Source organism: Bidens hawaiensis, unplaced genomic scaffold (genome assembly GCF_021521415.1).
Source record: "Bidens hawaiensis isolate Kalapana, Puna unplaced genomic scaffold, B.hawaiensis_p1.1 tig00016379_1, whole genome shotgun sequence".
NCBI classification, from domain to species: domain Eukaryota; kingdom Viridiplantae; phylum Streptophyta; class Magnoliopsida; order Asterales; family Asteraceae; genus Bidens; species Bidens hawaiensis.
In genome coordinates, this window is record NW_027492502.1 from 72,940 (window position 1) to 85,233 (window position 12,294).

A 12,294-nucleotide genomic window follows, 5' to 3' on the forward strand; every position below is an offset into this window, starting at 1 on the left:
GATGGTGACAGAGGAGTGTTGATGCCGGTGAGTGATGGATCGGTGGCGGTGAAGATAGCTTGACGGAGGAGGTCGTTGGTGACAGGGGAGTGTTTGATTTAAGGTTTTGTGTATGCTTTTTTTTTCTATTTTATATAAATTTAGGGTTGTAGAAGTCGCATTTGTATTATATGATAACTTGACAACAGATTATTGTATTAAATATTTTACCAAATCATATATGACGTTGTCTTAACTTTTTTTACAACTAGCCTGTGTAACAAACTTATCGTATATAATACTATAATAAGAAGTATAATTTTTTTAAGAAGACTAGGAAGAAGGGTATTTTAGTCTTAACACTTTAATATCAAAACCCACTTATTTTAATCTCAAAATCCACTTAAATTAATTTTCAAAAACTCACTTACATAAAACACACTTACATCTTCACTCATCTCCTACAACCACCGCCACTCCACCGCCCACCGCCACCACAACCGTCACCCACCGCGACCACCTCGCCGAAAAAGTCTATGGAAATTTTGCCGGAAAATTTCACCGGAAAACAATCCTCGAGAAATTTCACCGGAAAAATCGCCGAAAAATTCACCGAAAAGTCGCCGAAAAAAAGTCATCGGAAACGGCCGCCGGAAAAAACACAATGGAAAATACTATGAAAAACACAATTTAAAAAACACTATGAAAAAAACACAATTGTATGGCACAATGTAAAAAACAAAATGGAAAAAAACACAATGAGAAAAAAAACACAATGATAAATATAACTGCATAACACAATTTTGTAAAACATAATTTTGGTAAAACACAATACGTAAAAAACCTACTAATTTTTTTTTAATTTTTATATAACAATATGGTACTCATATAAAAGATAAAAAGACACTCGTTATTATGGTGAATTTTTTTCAATAAAAACGTCGTAAAAAAAGTTATGGACGTTTTAAAATGATGGAGGAATTTTGCATATGCCTTGCATGTGGAGAGAGAAAGTCAACAAATGTGTTATTCCTTTTATACCCTTCCCCTTATTTTCACACATGATTTCCACCTAAACTAATCTCAACCCTTTATGTTCAAGATTACTTTCTATCATTTCTACAAAAACTAAACTTCTTATTATAACCTAACTCAATATTATAATATTACATTTTGACATTGTTTAATTTATATATATGTTCAGAAACGCGTTACGGTCAGATGAAAAAAAATTATAGTTTTCATTGTCCAAGAAAAAAGTCAGATATGTGAGTCGAGTTGCAATTTTTATGTTGGTCAAGTTCATACGTGCTACTATATTTGCCTTGACCTTTAAACTCCATCTTATTTCAATTTTGCCATTGGACTAGTCAATCCGCCATCTGGTCTTCATTCATTAAATCTTTCGTATTTTTTCAGATGCCCCTTCTTGATTCGGGCTATGACAAAAATAGTCCCTCTTTATTTTATGTTACTTTGTGAAGATTACATGATTGTTTCTCTGGTTATTTTCTAGTCTGGATGTGGATACTGAACCTGAATTTTATGGGTCAGCCCAATATAGTATTTACGTATGTGAATAGTTTTACAGTTTTATTTATTTATTTCAAATATAATGGATGTAATATTAGACGATAGCTGACTTGATTATTGGATGTATACATATTTACCCAAGCAATATGTGTAGAACTTTTTTTTCTTTGGTCTTAAAATTACCACTCTCTAATGTTTTTTATTTTTATATTGCTAATTTCTTCGTTAATAAAACAATATTAAATTTTGAATAATAAGAATGTATCTGGGAATCCCAAAAGTGTAAAACTGTAATTTTTACTGATGTACGGGTACACCCTAAAACTGTACGGGTAATTAACGATGCGTACCATCCAATATAGAACTAGGATTATCAATATCGCCCCAAACTCGCCCAATTACCATATTTCGCTCTTTAAAGTTACAAAAAGTATGCTACTAATTGTCTTCTTACAATTTTTCTTGATATACAATGTATGAAATATAACGATTATAGCTCATGACATAAACGCACCCTTTCATCAAGAAACGGCACATGCCACATAATATTTACAACTCATTTGCTTATTTCATTGTTTCGTATTTTAAAACAGTAAACCATTCAAACAAAATGATAACTTTTAGGTAAACTAGGCTAACTTATTTTTCTTTCATCAAATCATAAAGTATATTGTGGACCAAGATGACATGAATTTGACACAAAGGACGAAATAAGTCATGTCACTAGCAATCTTTACAAGACTTAACTTGAGTTGCTATTAGTTAACGATCAACTCATCAAGGAAGTTACTTTGATTATTCCTACTTCTATAGGGACATATTCAAACATTAAACCAAAAACTATATTTACATCTTTACCCCTCCAACTTTTCTATATATATCTTGTCCGTTACATGTCATCCCACTTAATCTCCTAACCATCTAACAACATCTTGTTGTCTCTCAAACACCATGATGCAAATCGGTGCAACACTTCCGGCCAACAACCTCAACATATTTCAAGCAAGACTCTCCGGTGGCGGCAGTTGTAATAATAATAATGGATCACTTCTAAACCCTTTAGGAAGAGCTTGTTATACAAAATCCATGATGAACACCACCACCTTATCAACCACAAGATCAACCATGCAACATCTCTCTAATCTTGAGAAACTTATTGGTACCGAACCGAAGGTTATATTAAACGAGCGAGAAGTTAAACATGAGCCGGTTAATAATAATAATAATGTTAGAGAAAAGAGTTTGTTAGGAGGATTGAATTTGCCTCAAATATGGCCGGAGAACAAGGTGGTGGAAGAGATGTCTCCAAGGCATCTTAACCGGTTACGAAGGTTGTTATCGAAAAACGGTATCGAATACTCTCCCAGGAATAGTTTAGCTTCGCGGTGGAGGGAGTATCATGGGAGTAATAATTGGTCCGGGTTAATTGATCCATTGGATGAGAATCTCCGGCGAGAGATGATCCGGTATGGCGAGTTTATTCAAGCGGCATATCATTGTTTTCACTCGAATCCCGCCACGTCAGCGGAGGAAGTTCCGTCCCCAAGACACGTGACGTTGCCTGATAGGTCTTATCGGGTGACGAAGAATCTTTATGCGACTTCGTCGGTTGGGTTGCCGAAATGGGTGGATAAACTTGCGCCAGGGCTCGACTGGCTGAGCCAGCGGACTAGTTGTATTGGGTACGTGGCGGTTTGTGATGATCAGAGAGAGATATCGCGTATGGGGCGGAGGGATATAGTGATATCCTTCCGTGGAACTGCCACGTGTCTAGAATGGGCTGAAAACATGAGGGACTTGCTGGTTCAAGTCCCTGGAGCGAAAAATCCTAATGATGGTCAACCAAAAGTAGAGTGCGGGTTTCTAAGCTTGTACAAGACAGCTGGAGCCCATGTCTCGAGTCTAGCTGAGTCGGTGGTTGAAGAAATCAAACGACTAACAGAGTTATATAAAGGTGAAACCCTAAGTATCACGGTGACCGGGCATAGCCTTGGTGCTGCTTTAGCACTATTGGTGGCTGATGACTTAAGCACTTGTGCGAAAGACATGCCACCAATAGCTGTCTACACATTTGGTGGGCCTCGTGTTGGAAACCACGCCTTCGCTAAACGTCTGTGTTCCCAAAACGTAAAAGTACTACGGATCGTTAACTCCCAGGATCTGATTACTCGGGTACCAGGAATGTTTGTAAGTGAAGAGCTCGATAAACAGCTAAGAGAGTCAAATGTTGCGAACAAATTTCTCAACATACTAGATAATAACATGCCATGGGCATACGCACGTGTCGGGACAGAGCTGAGAGTCGACACCAAAAGCTCCCCGTACCTAAAACCAGACGCTGACGTGGCGTGTTGTCATGACTTGGAAGCATATCTACATTTGGTGGATGGTTTTTTGGCATCAAATTGCCCATTTAGGGCTAATGCAAAGAGAAGCTTGGTTAAGTTGGCTCATGAACAAAACTCGAATATGAAGAAACTATATACAAAGGCACCAGAATTGAAGTTAAACTTTGAAAGAGGTGTGCAACTTTCGAGTTGTTTGCCAAGTCCTTCGTAATAAAACCTTAACATATAATTAATTGTTGTTACATTCATTTTCATTTTCAAGAAGTAAGAATTGTTATTCTTGATTATATGTATATCTTATTGGAATCTTTTGTAAGTTATTTAACATTACATTAGTAGAATGATTCTTGTAGATGTATTATTAAACTACAAGATGTCTTAATTTTTTATTGTGAAGCTGAAATCATGATGATATTGAATTAGGCGTATAGTTTGGCTTTATGAATCAACTATTTCTATCCATTCTTGAATTAATAACTTTCATGAAGTAAATTATTAAAGTAAACGGGACCAAAATTATCAAATGATCAAAAGGTTACATAAAGTATTTTTAGCAAACATTAATTCATAAGTCCGAAACGTATAAATCCCTCTCAACTCCTAGCTTAGCTTCAACCTTCAGGTGGCCGATGCATCCACCGATCTCTGGTTGGTGGTGCGGCTTCTAAGTTCTAATTCATCGGTCAAGGTTCCTTCCAAGTTGCTTCTTCTTATACAAGTTTGTTAGATTACTGAAATGATGGGTTTTGATGATCATTGATGTTATAAAATAAGTGTGATGGATGAGCATAATTCACATTATTCAAGTTATGATTACTTGTAAAGAGGCGTAGTTTGGTGGGCGTGATAGTGATCGCGGTTCATCTAATAACTATAATTCAGATGGAGTGTGGAAAACTTTGGGTCTGCATAATTCTGGATAAATTAGCTACAATATGGACTAAAGCACATATGGGTTCGCTTTACTAGATATTGGATGGTTGTTAAAACTCTTTACGAAATTTATAGAGAATCTTTTTCTATATTACTTATAAAATATTTTTACCCAATTCCACGAGACATTGTTATATATATGATCGCTTCATTGGTCTGGCAACTTTTAGTTTCACTTATGCCGTTACAGATCTTTCTCCGCCGAGGTTTTATTGCTCATTCAATTCTCGTCGTAACATCCTCCGATTCATACTCCTCATCTTTGACAATGTATTAGAAATCTAACACGTCTTTGACGACTTGTTAGCATAACACGTCGTCAAACACATGGTTAAAGACGCTAACACATCGTCAAAGGCACGTTAAATTTCATAACACATGGTTAAAGATGAGTTAGGCATCCAAACACGTAGTCAAAGATATGTTAGCATCAAACGCGTAGTCGAAGATATGTTAGTTTTTTTGTTTGTTTCTTTTTAATATTAAATTTTTATAACTAGTTTAACTTATATTTGTTTTTCTTTTATAACTTTTAATATATAAAAGTTTTATATTATTTCGAATATACCGACGAGACATGATTACTTTTACCAACTGACCGACATAAACTAACTCAAACTCGAGCCGTGCCAAATTAATATCGAAATATTCAATAAAATTTGACCCCGCTCAGTTTTAAATAAAATTTATGTCGGTCCGTAGATAAAAGTAAACATTTCTCGTCGGTATATTCGAAATAATATAAAAATTTATACATTAAAAGTTATAAAGAAAAACAAAATAAGTCAAACTAGTTATAAAAATATAATATTAAAAAAACAAACAAAAAAGCTAACATATCTTCGACTACGCGTTTGATGCTAACATATATCTGACTACGTGTTTGGAGGCCTAACTCATCTTTAACCATGTGTTAGGAAATCTAACGCGTCTTTGACGACGTGTTAGCGTCTTTAACCATGTGTTAGGAAATCCAACGCGTCTTTGACGACGTGTTATGCTAACATGTCGTCAAAGACGCGTTAAATTTTCTAATACATGGTCAAAGATGAGTTAGAGATGACCATTTTTGGAAATATTAAGTTTATGGGACAAAGTTGAAATCTCATTTTCTAGATAGGCTATTTTGAGGATTTTCCCTTATGGCAAAGGTAAAATAATGAATTTTTTATTGATTAAGGTTGTCATAAAATATATAGAGATTATGAGAGCACCCTATAAACTTAAGATGCCCCATTGGCTCATACTAATAATGTATAATAACAACATAGTCTAATACTTTTCTGCAGTCAAAACTGGTGAAAACTAAAGCTCCATTTGGGAAAATAAAACAAACAAAAAACATAAAAACAAGAACGTACAATCATGTTTAATAATAATGCAGTCTTCAATTTCGATCAAAACTCCTGCCAAAATTCCATAATACGAAACATCAATTCATAATGTTCAAAGACAACCCACATTTGAATGATCCCGTGGTCCTGCAAGCGGTATAAGTGGCGAGACAATAATGAGGGCGTGAGGGTAGTGGAACTGGACCATGGTGCTAAAACAAAGCGACAGTGGCTCGACTGGTGTCAACCACCCAAATCTAAAACGAGTAGATCAGAATCTTTCCCAACATTTTTACAAAAATCAAACTTTTTATTTGAACTTAGGTCGAATGAATATAAAAATTGTTTGGGGCTTGTTTAAATTTCAAAGTTTTAAATTAGTTAAAATATATAATCCAGTTGAAGAGTTGGATAGACAAACAGTCCAGTTGAAAGAAATCGAACCAATGAAGATCGAGTTGGAAAGACAAATAGTCTAGTCTAGTATTAAATGCTTGTTCGCATTAAAGATACGCCGGTTGATTCACTATATATATGTAGGTGGCTTGCTGGATGTATGTTTTATAGCAACAAACTCAAACGTAGTACAATCTGTCCCGATGGCTGAAGTGGACAACATGTTCAAATTTGGTCCGCAAGGAATGCAAGGCGAAATCTGGGATGAAAAGGGTTATGGCGAAGTAGTTGAAATTTTTATTTCACACCAACAAGATCTCATTAACTCGATCCGGTTCACTTATCGGACCATCCGAGAGAAACTCATTCATTCAACACATGGAGAGGCCAATGGTTTGAAATTTGACATGGTAAGCACAATCTTCTTGATTTCGACATGGAAAAATGTTTATTTGCGTTTTTAAAAAGCCATTTTGAAAAAAACTAAGATTTGATGCTTTTGAAAAACTGTCTTTTTTAACTCTTTTAAAATGTTAAAATAAGAAAGATTTTTGTGATTGTCAAACACTGTTTTGTAGTTATTGTAGTTTCATTTTGCATATAGACAGATGTATTATTTTTATCATGTGTACTGGTTCTAACAAAAAAGGACAGGTAGAACTTAGTTTTCCAAATGAGGTTTTAACTTCGGTGAGCGGTGAGTACAAGGATGGTAAGCTGGCGTCAATCGTATTTGGCACCAACCGTGGAAAGTGCGTACCATTTGGAAGGACCGGCAGTGGGGCTGCTAGTAGCGGTTCGTATGAAGACTTCGAGTGGGTGGCTTTCATGGAAGCGTTAAGGATGGATCTGTATATGCTATTGGAGTTTATGTCAAACCGTATAGCATATGTTTTTACCCAGACGATGATATGTTCTAAACCTTTTTCTGACAACCAGGTTAACCAAGCAATGTAATTGTTATGGGTTGTTTTGTGTGGAAATGGTTTCTCTCTCTGTAATTCTTTGTCTTTTAATAAGAAGTTTAATTAATGTTGTTTTAATATACTCGTTTATAATCTGTCAAGGTCTTGGGTAGCCTATTTTTCTTTTTTATCGTTGCTACACTTTTAATGTCAAGGGAAAGAAAATCAAAACCCATTATAGAAAGAAAATTAAAAGCCATCAAAATCAATAGAAAAAAAAATGAAATCTTGATGAAATTAAAAGCTATTAGAGCTAGAAATGTTGTACAAGTAAATTAGTCTATTATACAACCATTTACTTGTTACATAAAGAAATGTAACTATTATTAAAGTATATACGGAAAAGAAAAATCAAAAGTTGGTACAGAAAAAAATAAACTTATGATGTTGTACAGGTGAATCAGCGTAGTGTATAACTAGTTTAATAAAATGTTGCTAAAATAGCAATCTCAATACGAGCGTTGAAAATTTTTTTGAGAGCTCATTTTTTATTTTAACATATTAAACGGCCAGACTTCAAAAGTAGTTGGTGTAGGTTTTTTTTTTCTAAAGAGAAATATTTCATTTATTTTTTTAACGCTTGTATCGTTACATATGATAGACCTTTAGATGCGTAGACGTTCGTATCGTAAAAGATGGATACGTATGATAGACCTTTAGACTCTAGAGATGCGAAGACTAAAAGATGGATACGTATGATAGACCTTTAGACTCTAGAGATGCGAAGACTAAGACCGGTTGTTATGAAAAGCTAAGGTGTGGCAAAAGTGATGTGGCTAGGTCTTAACGCCGTACACACCGCGCCAAGGCGTTTAGGCACAGGCATTAAGACATGGGCATTTTGGGGCCTTAGTTAGCCAGTTAACGGGGCTATAACAAAAATATAGCGGGGTCCAGATGCTTTAAGGAAATTATAGAGCTTTACTGTTAGTTAAACAACTCAACATAGTGTTAAAGGGGTGCATTAGTTAAAGTCACCACCAATGTGACGATGACGTGACGATTTAACTAACTAGTTGAACATCATCCACAACAAGTAGCCTAATGGTCAAAACTTGCAAGTCACAAAAGAACTAGATAAACCAGATATCATGTCAACTTGTATTCGTATTCTCCTTAGAACACACACAACGTTAATAAAATACAAAGGAAACAGCACCATAAGCTTTTGCCAAGTTTCAACTTGCAAGAGAATGCAAATTGCAAAACAGTATATAACACAACACCCATTCAACAATCTTATATCCTGCTTTGTACAAATGTTCCCTGAAATCAGTCACAGAGAGAGAAAAGAATAACAGTTTTTTCAACTATTGGTGATCATTGAATCGACCACCCCATAGCACCCGCTCACCCTCTTCAAGAAGAGCAGCAACCCGACTTTTGGTTGACCGGTTGACCTCGGATTTGAACGGTTGGCGGTTTAGCGTTGGTCATTGCCGGCTGACTTGCCATCCTAGATTACACACCAAATTAGTTTTCATTAAATCTAGGGGTGCAAAACGAGACGAGCTGCTCGCAAGCTACACGAGCTTGGATCAATAAAAAGCTCGAAACGAGCCAAGCGTTTTCGAGCTTGAGCCCGAGCCTGAAATAAAGCTCGTTTAGTTATCGAGCACGAGCCTTGTGCATTTTTAAGTTTTACCTCTTTTGAACTTCTATGTGTTGAATTTCCCACTGTAACAGCCGAGCTCGACCCGAGCTTTAGCTCGTTTAAGTAGTAAACCAGCTCAAACCGAGCGTAGGCTAGTTTGTTTTTTCTCAATATATATAAATATACTTAAAACCATATGTAATTTAATTTATAAATTACAAACGAGTCGAGCCTGAGCTTGAAAAGGCAACTCACGAGCCGAGCTCAAGCTTTAGAAAAAGTGCTAGAAACAAGCTAAGGTCGGGCTCGATCTCTTGTACATCTAAACGATCCGGGCTCGAGCCTAGTCAAGCTCGGGCTCGACACGTTTACGGTTTACACCGCTACTCAAATCTCACTTTAAGACATGTTTAACCTTAATCAAAAGTACCTGTTTTTAATCTCAGCAGTCATTGCCATAAAAGCTTCCTCTACATTAGTGGAACTCTTGGCACTTGTTTCTAGAAACGGAATCCCAATCTCATCAGCAAACGCCTGCACACCACATATTTCCACTTTGAATATTAGCTCGTAATAAACATTATAAAAGAATTGATTTTAGTCTTAATTTTAATAACAATATTATTACCTTTCCGGTTTCATAGGACACAACTTTCTGAGATGTGAGATCACATTTGTTTCCAACAAGAAGTTTGTTTACATTTTCACTTGCATAACGATCGATTTCACTCAACCATTGTTTCACATTGTTGAAACTTTCTTGATCTGTCACGTCATAAACAACCTTCACAAAAAGACAAAATTATTAAAACAATTCCCATAGTCTGTATTTTACATAAAGATTGTTAGCAACAATGAAGAGTTATTTACAATAATGCCATGAGCTCCACGATAGTAGCTGCTGGTGATTGTCCTGAAACGTTCTTGTCCAGCTGTATCCCACTGACATGGATCGTGACATAATAAGATATAAGTAATTAGCATAGAAGACATAAGTTTTCAAAATAATGAGAAAACATAAGCTTACAATTTGAAGCTTAATTGTTTTGCCATCCTGTTCCACGGTGCGAATTTTCTACAAAGAAGAGGAATAAAGATCAAAACTAGGAAAAAAAAAGATGGTTTCATGAAATGGTAATTAGGTCAAACTAAAGGGTCAAACACGAGTTGCTTACAAAGTCAACGCCAATGGTGCTAATGTAACTTTCCAAGTATGAATCATCCTGCAAAAAAAATTGTTACCAAATTATTTTGAAATAAATTTGAAGACTGATTGTTGTTGATTTTTAATGTATAAACTTCTAGGAGCATCTTTAAAAACACAAATACAAACAACTTACAGCAAAACGCAACAGAAGACATGATTTTCCAACTCCTGAATCCCCAATGAGTAAAAGCTTGAAAAGATAGTCGCTACAAAAGCAAAGAAATTATTAAATTTGACAAGCCAAAAACTAAAACAAAAAATTAAAAAATGTTAACATAACGGATTTACTAGTACTCATGTTATAATATGTTAAAAGGTACTAGCATCTTTACATTTTATTACAAATCTACAAGTTCAAAACCATCTTAAAAACTTACAGCTCAAATTCCAAGCAAAGCATTTAAAATAATATGTAGATAAAAGTAAATCTCCGTTTGAAAAAAGAAAAAGAAAAAAAAAAGAACGGATCGAAAAAGAGATGAAAGTATAACTAACAAGTCACACAGACTATCAACACATCTATTCAAGATTACAATTCACTCAATTATTTCTAGGTCAGCATGAACTAAAAGCTTTCAACTTGAAGCACGCGCAAAAAGTAACTTTTATGGTTTTAGATAAACGCCAATAAAAGCGCACTTTAAACTGTGGTCCATGGTGATGAGTTATGGTAAGATTGTTATCTTAAATCTGAAATTTTTAGACGAGTTCATGTATCTTATATCTCACGGTCCGTTTATCAGATTCACACAATCTCGATGCCCTTTTGAATTATTAAAGTCGCGTTTTCTAATTACATAACGTAAGGAACCTTGATTTGTTTTTTTCTGAATATTAACAATAGAAATCCTAATAATATTTCAGAACAAATTAAATCAAGGTTTAGATAATGTAATTCCTAATAAAAATCTAAGCAATTAATGCGTAAAAATATCGGATCTCGGTCGAGGACCGATATCTGAGATATCAGTTATCGTGGTGGGATATCGGTAATTTTAATATCATGTAAAATTCATATATATAGCAATTTAACACTAATAATTCAGTATACTTTCCTACCATTAACAAATTAACCTTTTGCAACTTGATAGCAAGTAAGAACTGATTAAAACTTAAAACGCTAACATTGAACACTAAACATTGATAATTAAGACTTAAAACACTGGTATCCCGTATCTGGAATATAGGTGATATATCGGTCAAATATCTGTCCAACAACGGTCAATATCGCTGATATTATCGGTACCTATATTCTACCTATATCGTAATATATCACAGATAAAAATTCAATAATCCAAAGGACCTATCGTTATTGTGCGATTGCGATCAACAACTCTCAAAAACAAATTGACCTAAAACCCCAAATTCACGATATCAATCAAACCCTAAATCACCACCACTAATAACAATTCTAACTAAACACATAATCAAACTATAATTCAGCATAATAATCAATCAAACAACACAGATCTAGTACAATCACATCAAACAAACACAAACACTAAAACTCATTAAGTTAACATTTAACAATAAACAGAGTATAACTATTTGAGTAGAACAATAACAAACATACTATTCAGGATTCATCTTCTTCGTGTACGGAGTTGAGATCGGAGATTGATGGTAGCCGGAATATTCGCCGGAGATAAAGGTTAGGTTAGAAAGTAAACGAGTTGATTTGAAGGATATTAAATGGGATTAATAATATTGTTCTTGCTATTAAAGAATGTAGGTAAGATGGGGGTGACGTGCGCAGTTGGAATAATAATCTTTTACACGTGTTTTACGCATTACCCAAACTATAAACTATATAGAAGCGTTTGGTATGCATGAATGACAGTAGGAAAGGAAAGATTCATTACGTGGAAATAAAAAAAGTGATTTTGGTTGCTCAATTGAACGGAATCATCAATTACACATAGAATCTCATTCCATCAAAACCATTTCTTCTCACCCCCTTCTTTTTTTCATTTTATTCCTCCTTCACCCTACTTTCTTAACAATA

General features: G+C 34.9%; 1 protein-coding gene and 2 pseudogenes across 1 annotated transcript; 2 read left to right on the forward strand and 1 right to left on the reverse strand.

Moving 5' to 3' along the window:
• Nucleotides 1-2,463: 2,463 nt before the first annotated feature.
• LOC143551379 (phospholipase A1-Ibeta2, chloroplastic pseudogene) lies at nucleotides 2,464-4,083 on the forward strand (annotated as a pseudogene).
• A 659-nt stretch (nucleotides 4,084-4,742) lies between these two features.
• Nucleotides 4,743-7,443, forward strand: LOC143551386 (inactive protein RESTRICTED TEV MOVEMENT 1-like; annotated as a pseudogene).
• Nucleotides 7,444-8,611: 1,168 nt separating this feature from the next.
• LOC143551380 (ras-related protein RABD2c-like) lies at nucleotides 8,612-11,939 on the reverse strand. Its single transcript, XM_077041831.1, has 8 exons — nucleotides 11,863-11,939; nucleotides 10,423-10,495; nucleotides 10,258-10,305; nucleotides 10,110-10,157; nucleotides 9,953-10,024; nucleotides 9,711-9,866; nucleotides 9,513-9,616; nucleotides 8,612-8,944 (listed from the first exon to the last, which is right to left on the reverse strand). Exons 1-8 carry the CDS (start codon nucleotides 11,874-11,876, stop codon nucleotides 8,848-8,850), a joined length of 612 nt encoding a protein of 203 aa, XP_076897946.1. The 5' UTR covers nucleotides 11,877-11,939; the 3' UTR covers nucleotides 8,612-8,847.
• Between the last annotated feature and the right edge of the window lie 355 nt (nucleotides 11,940-12,294).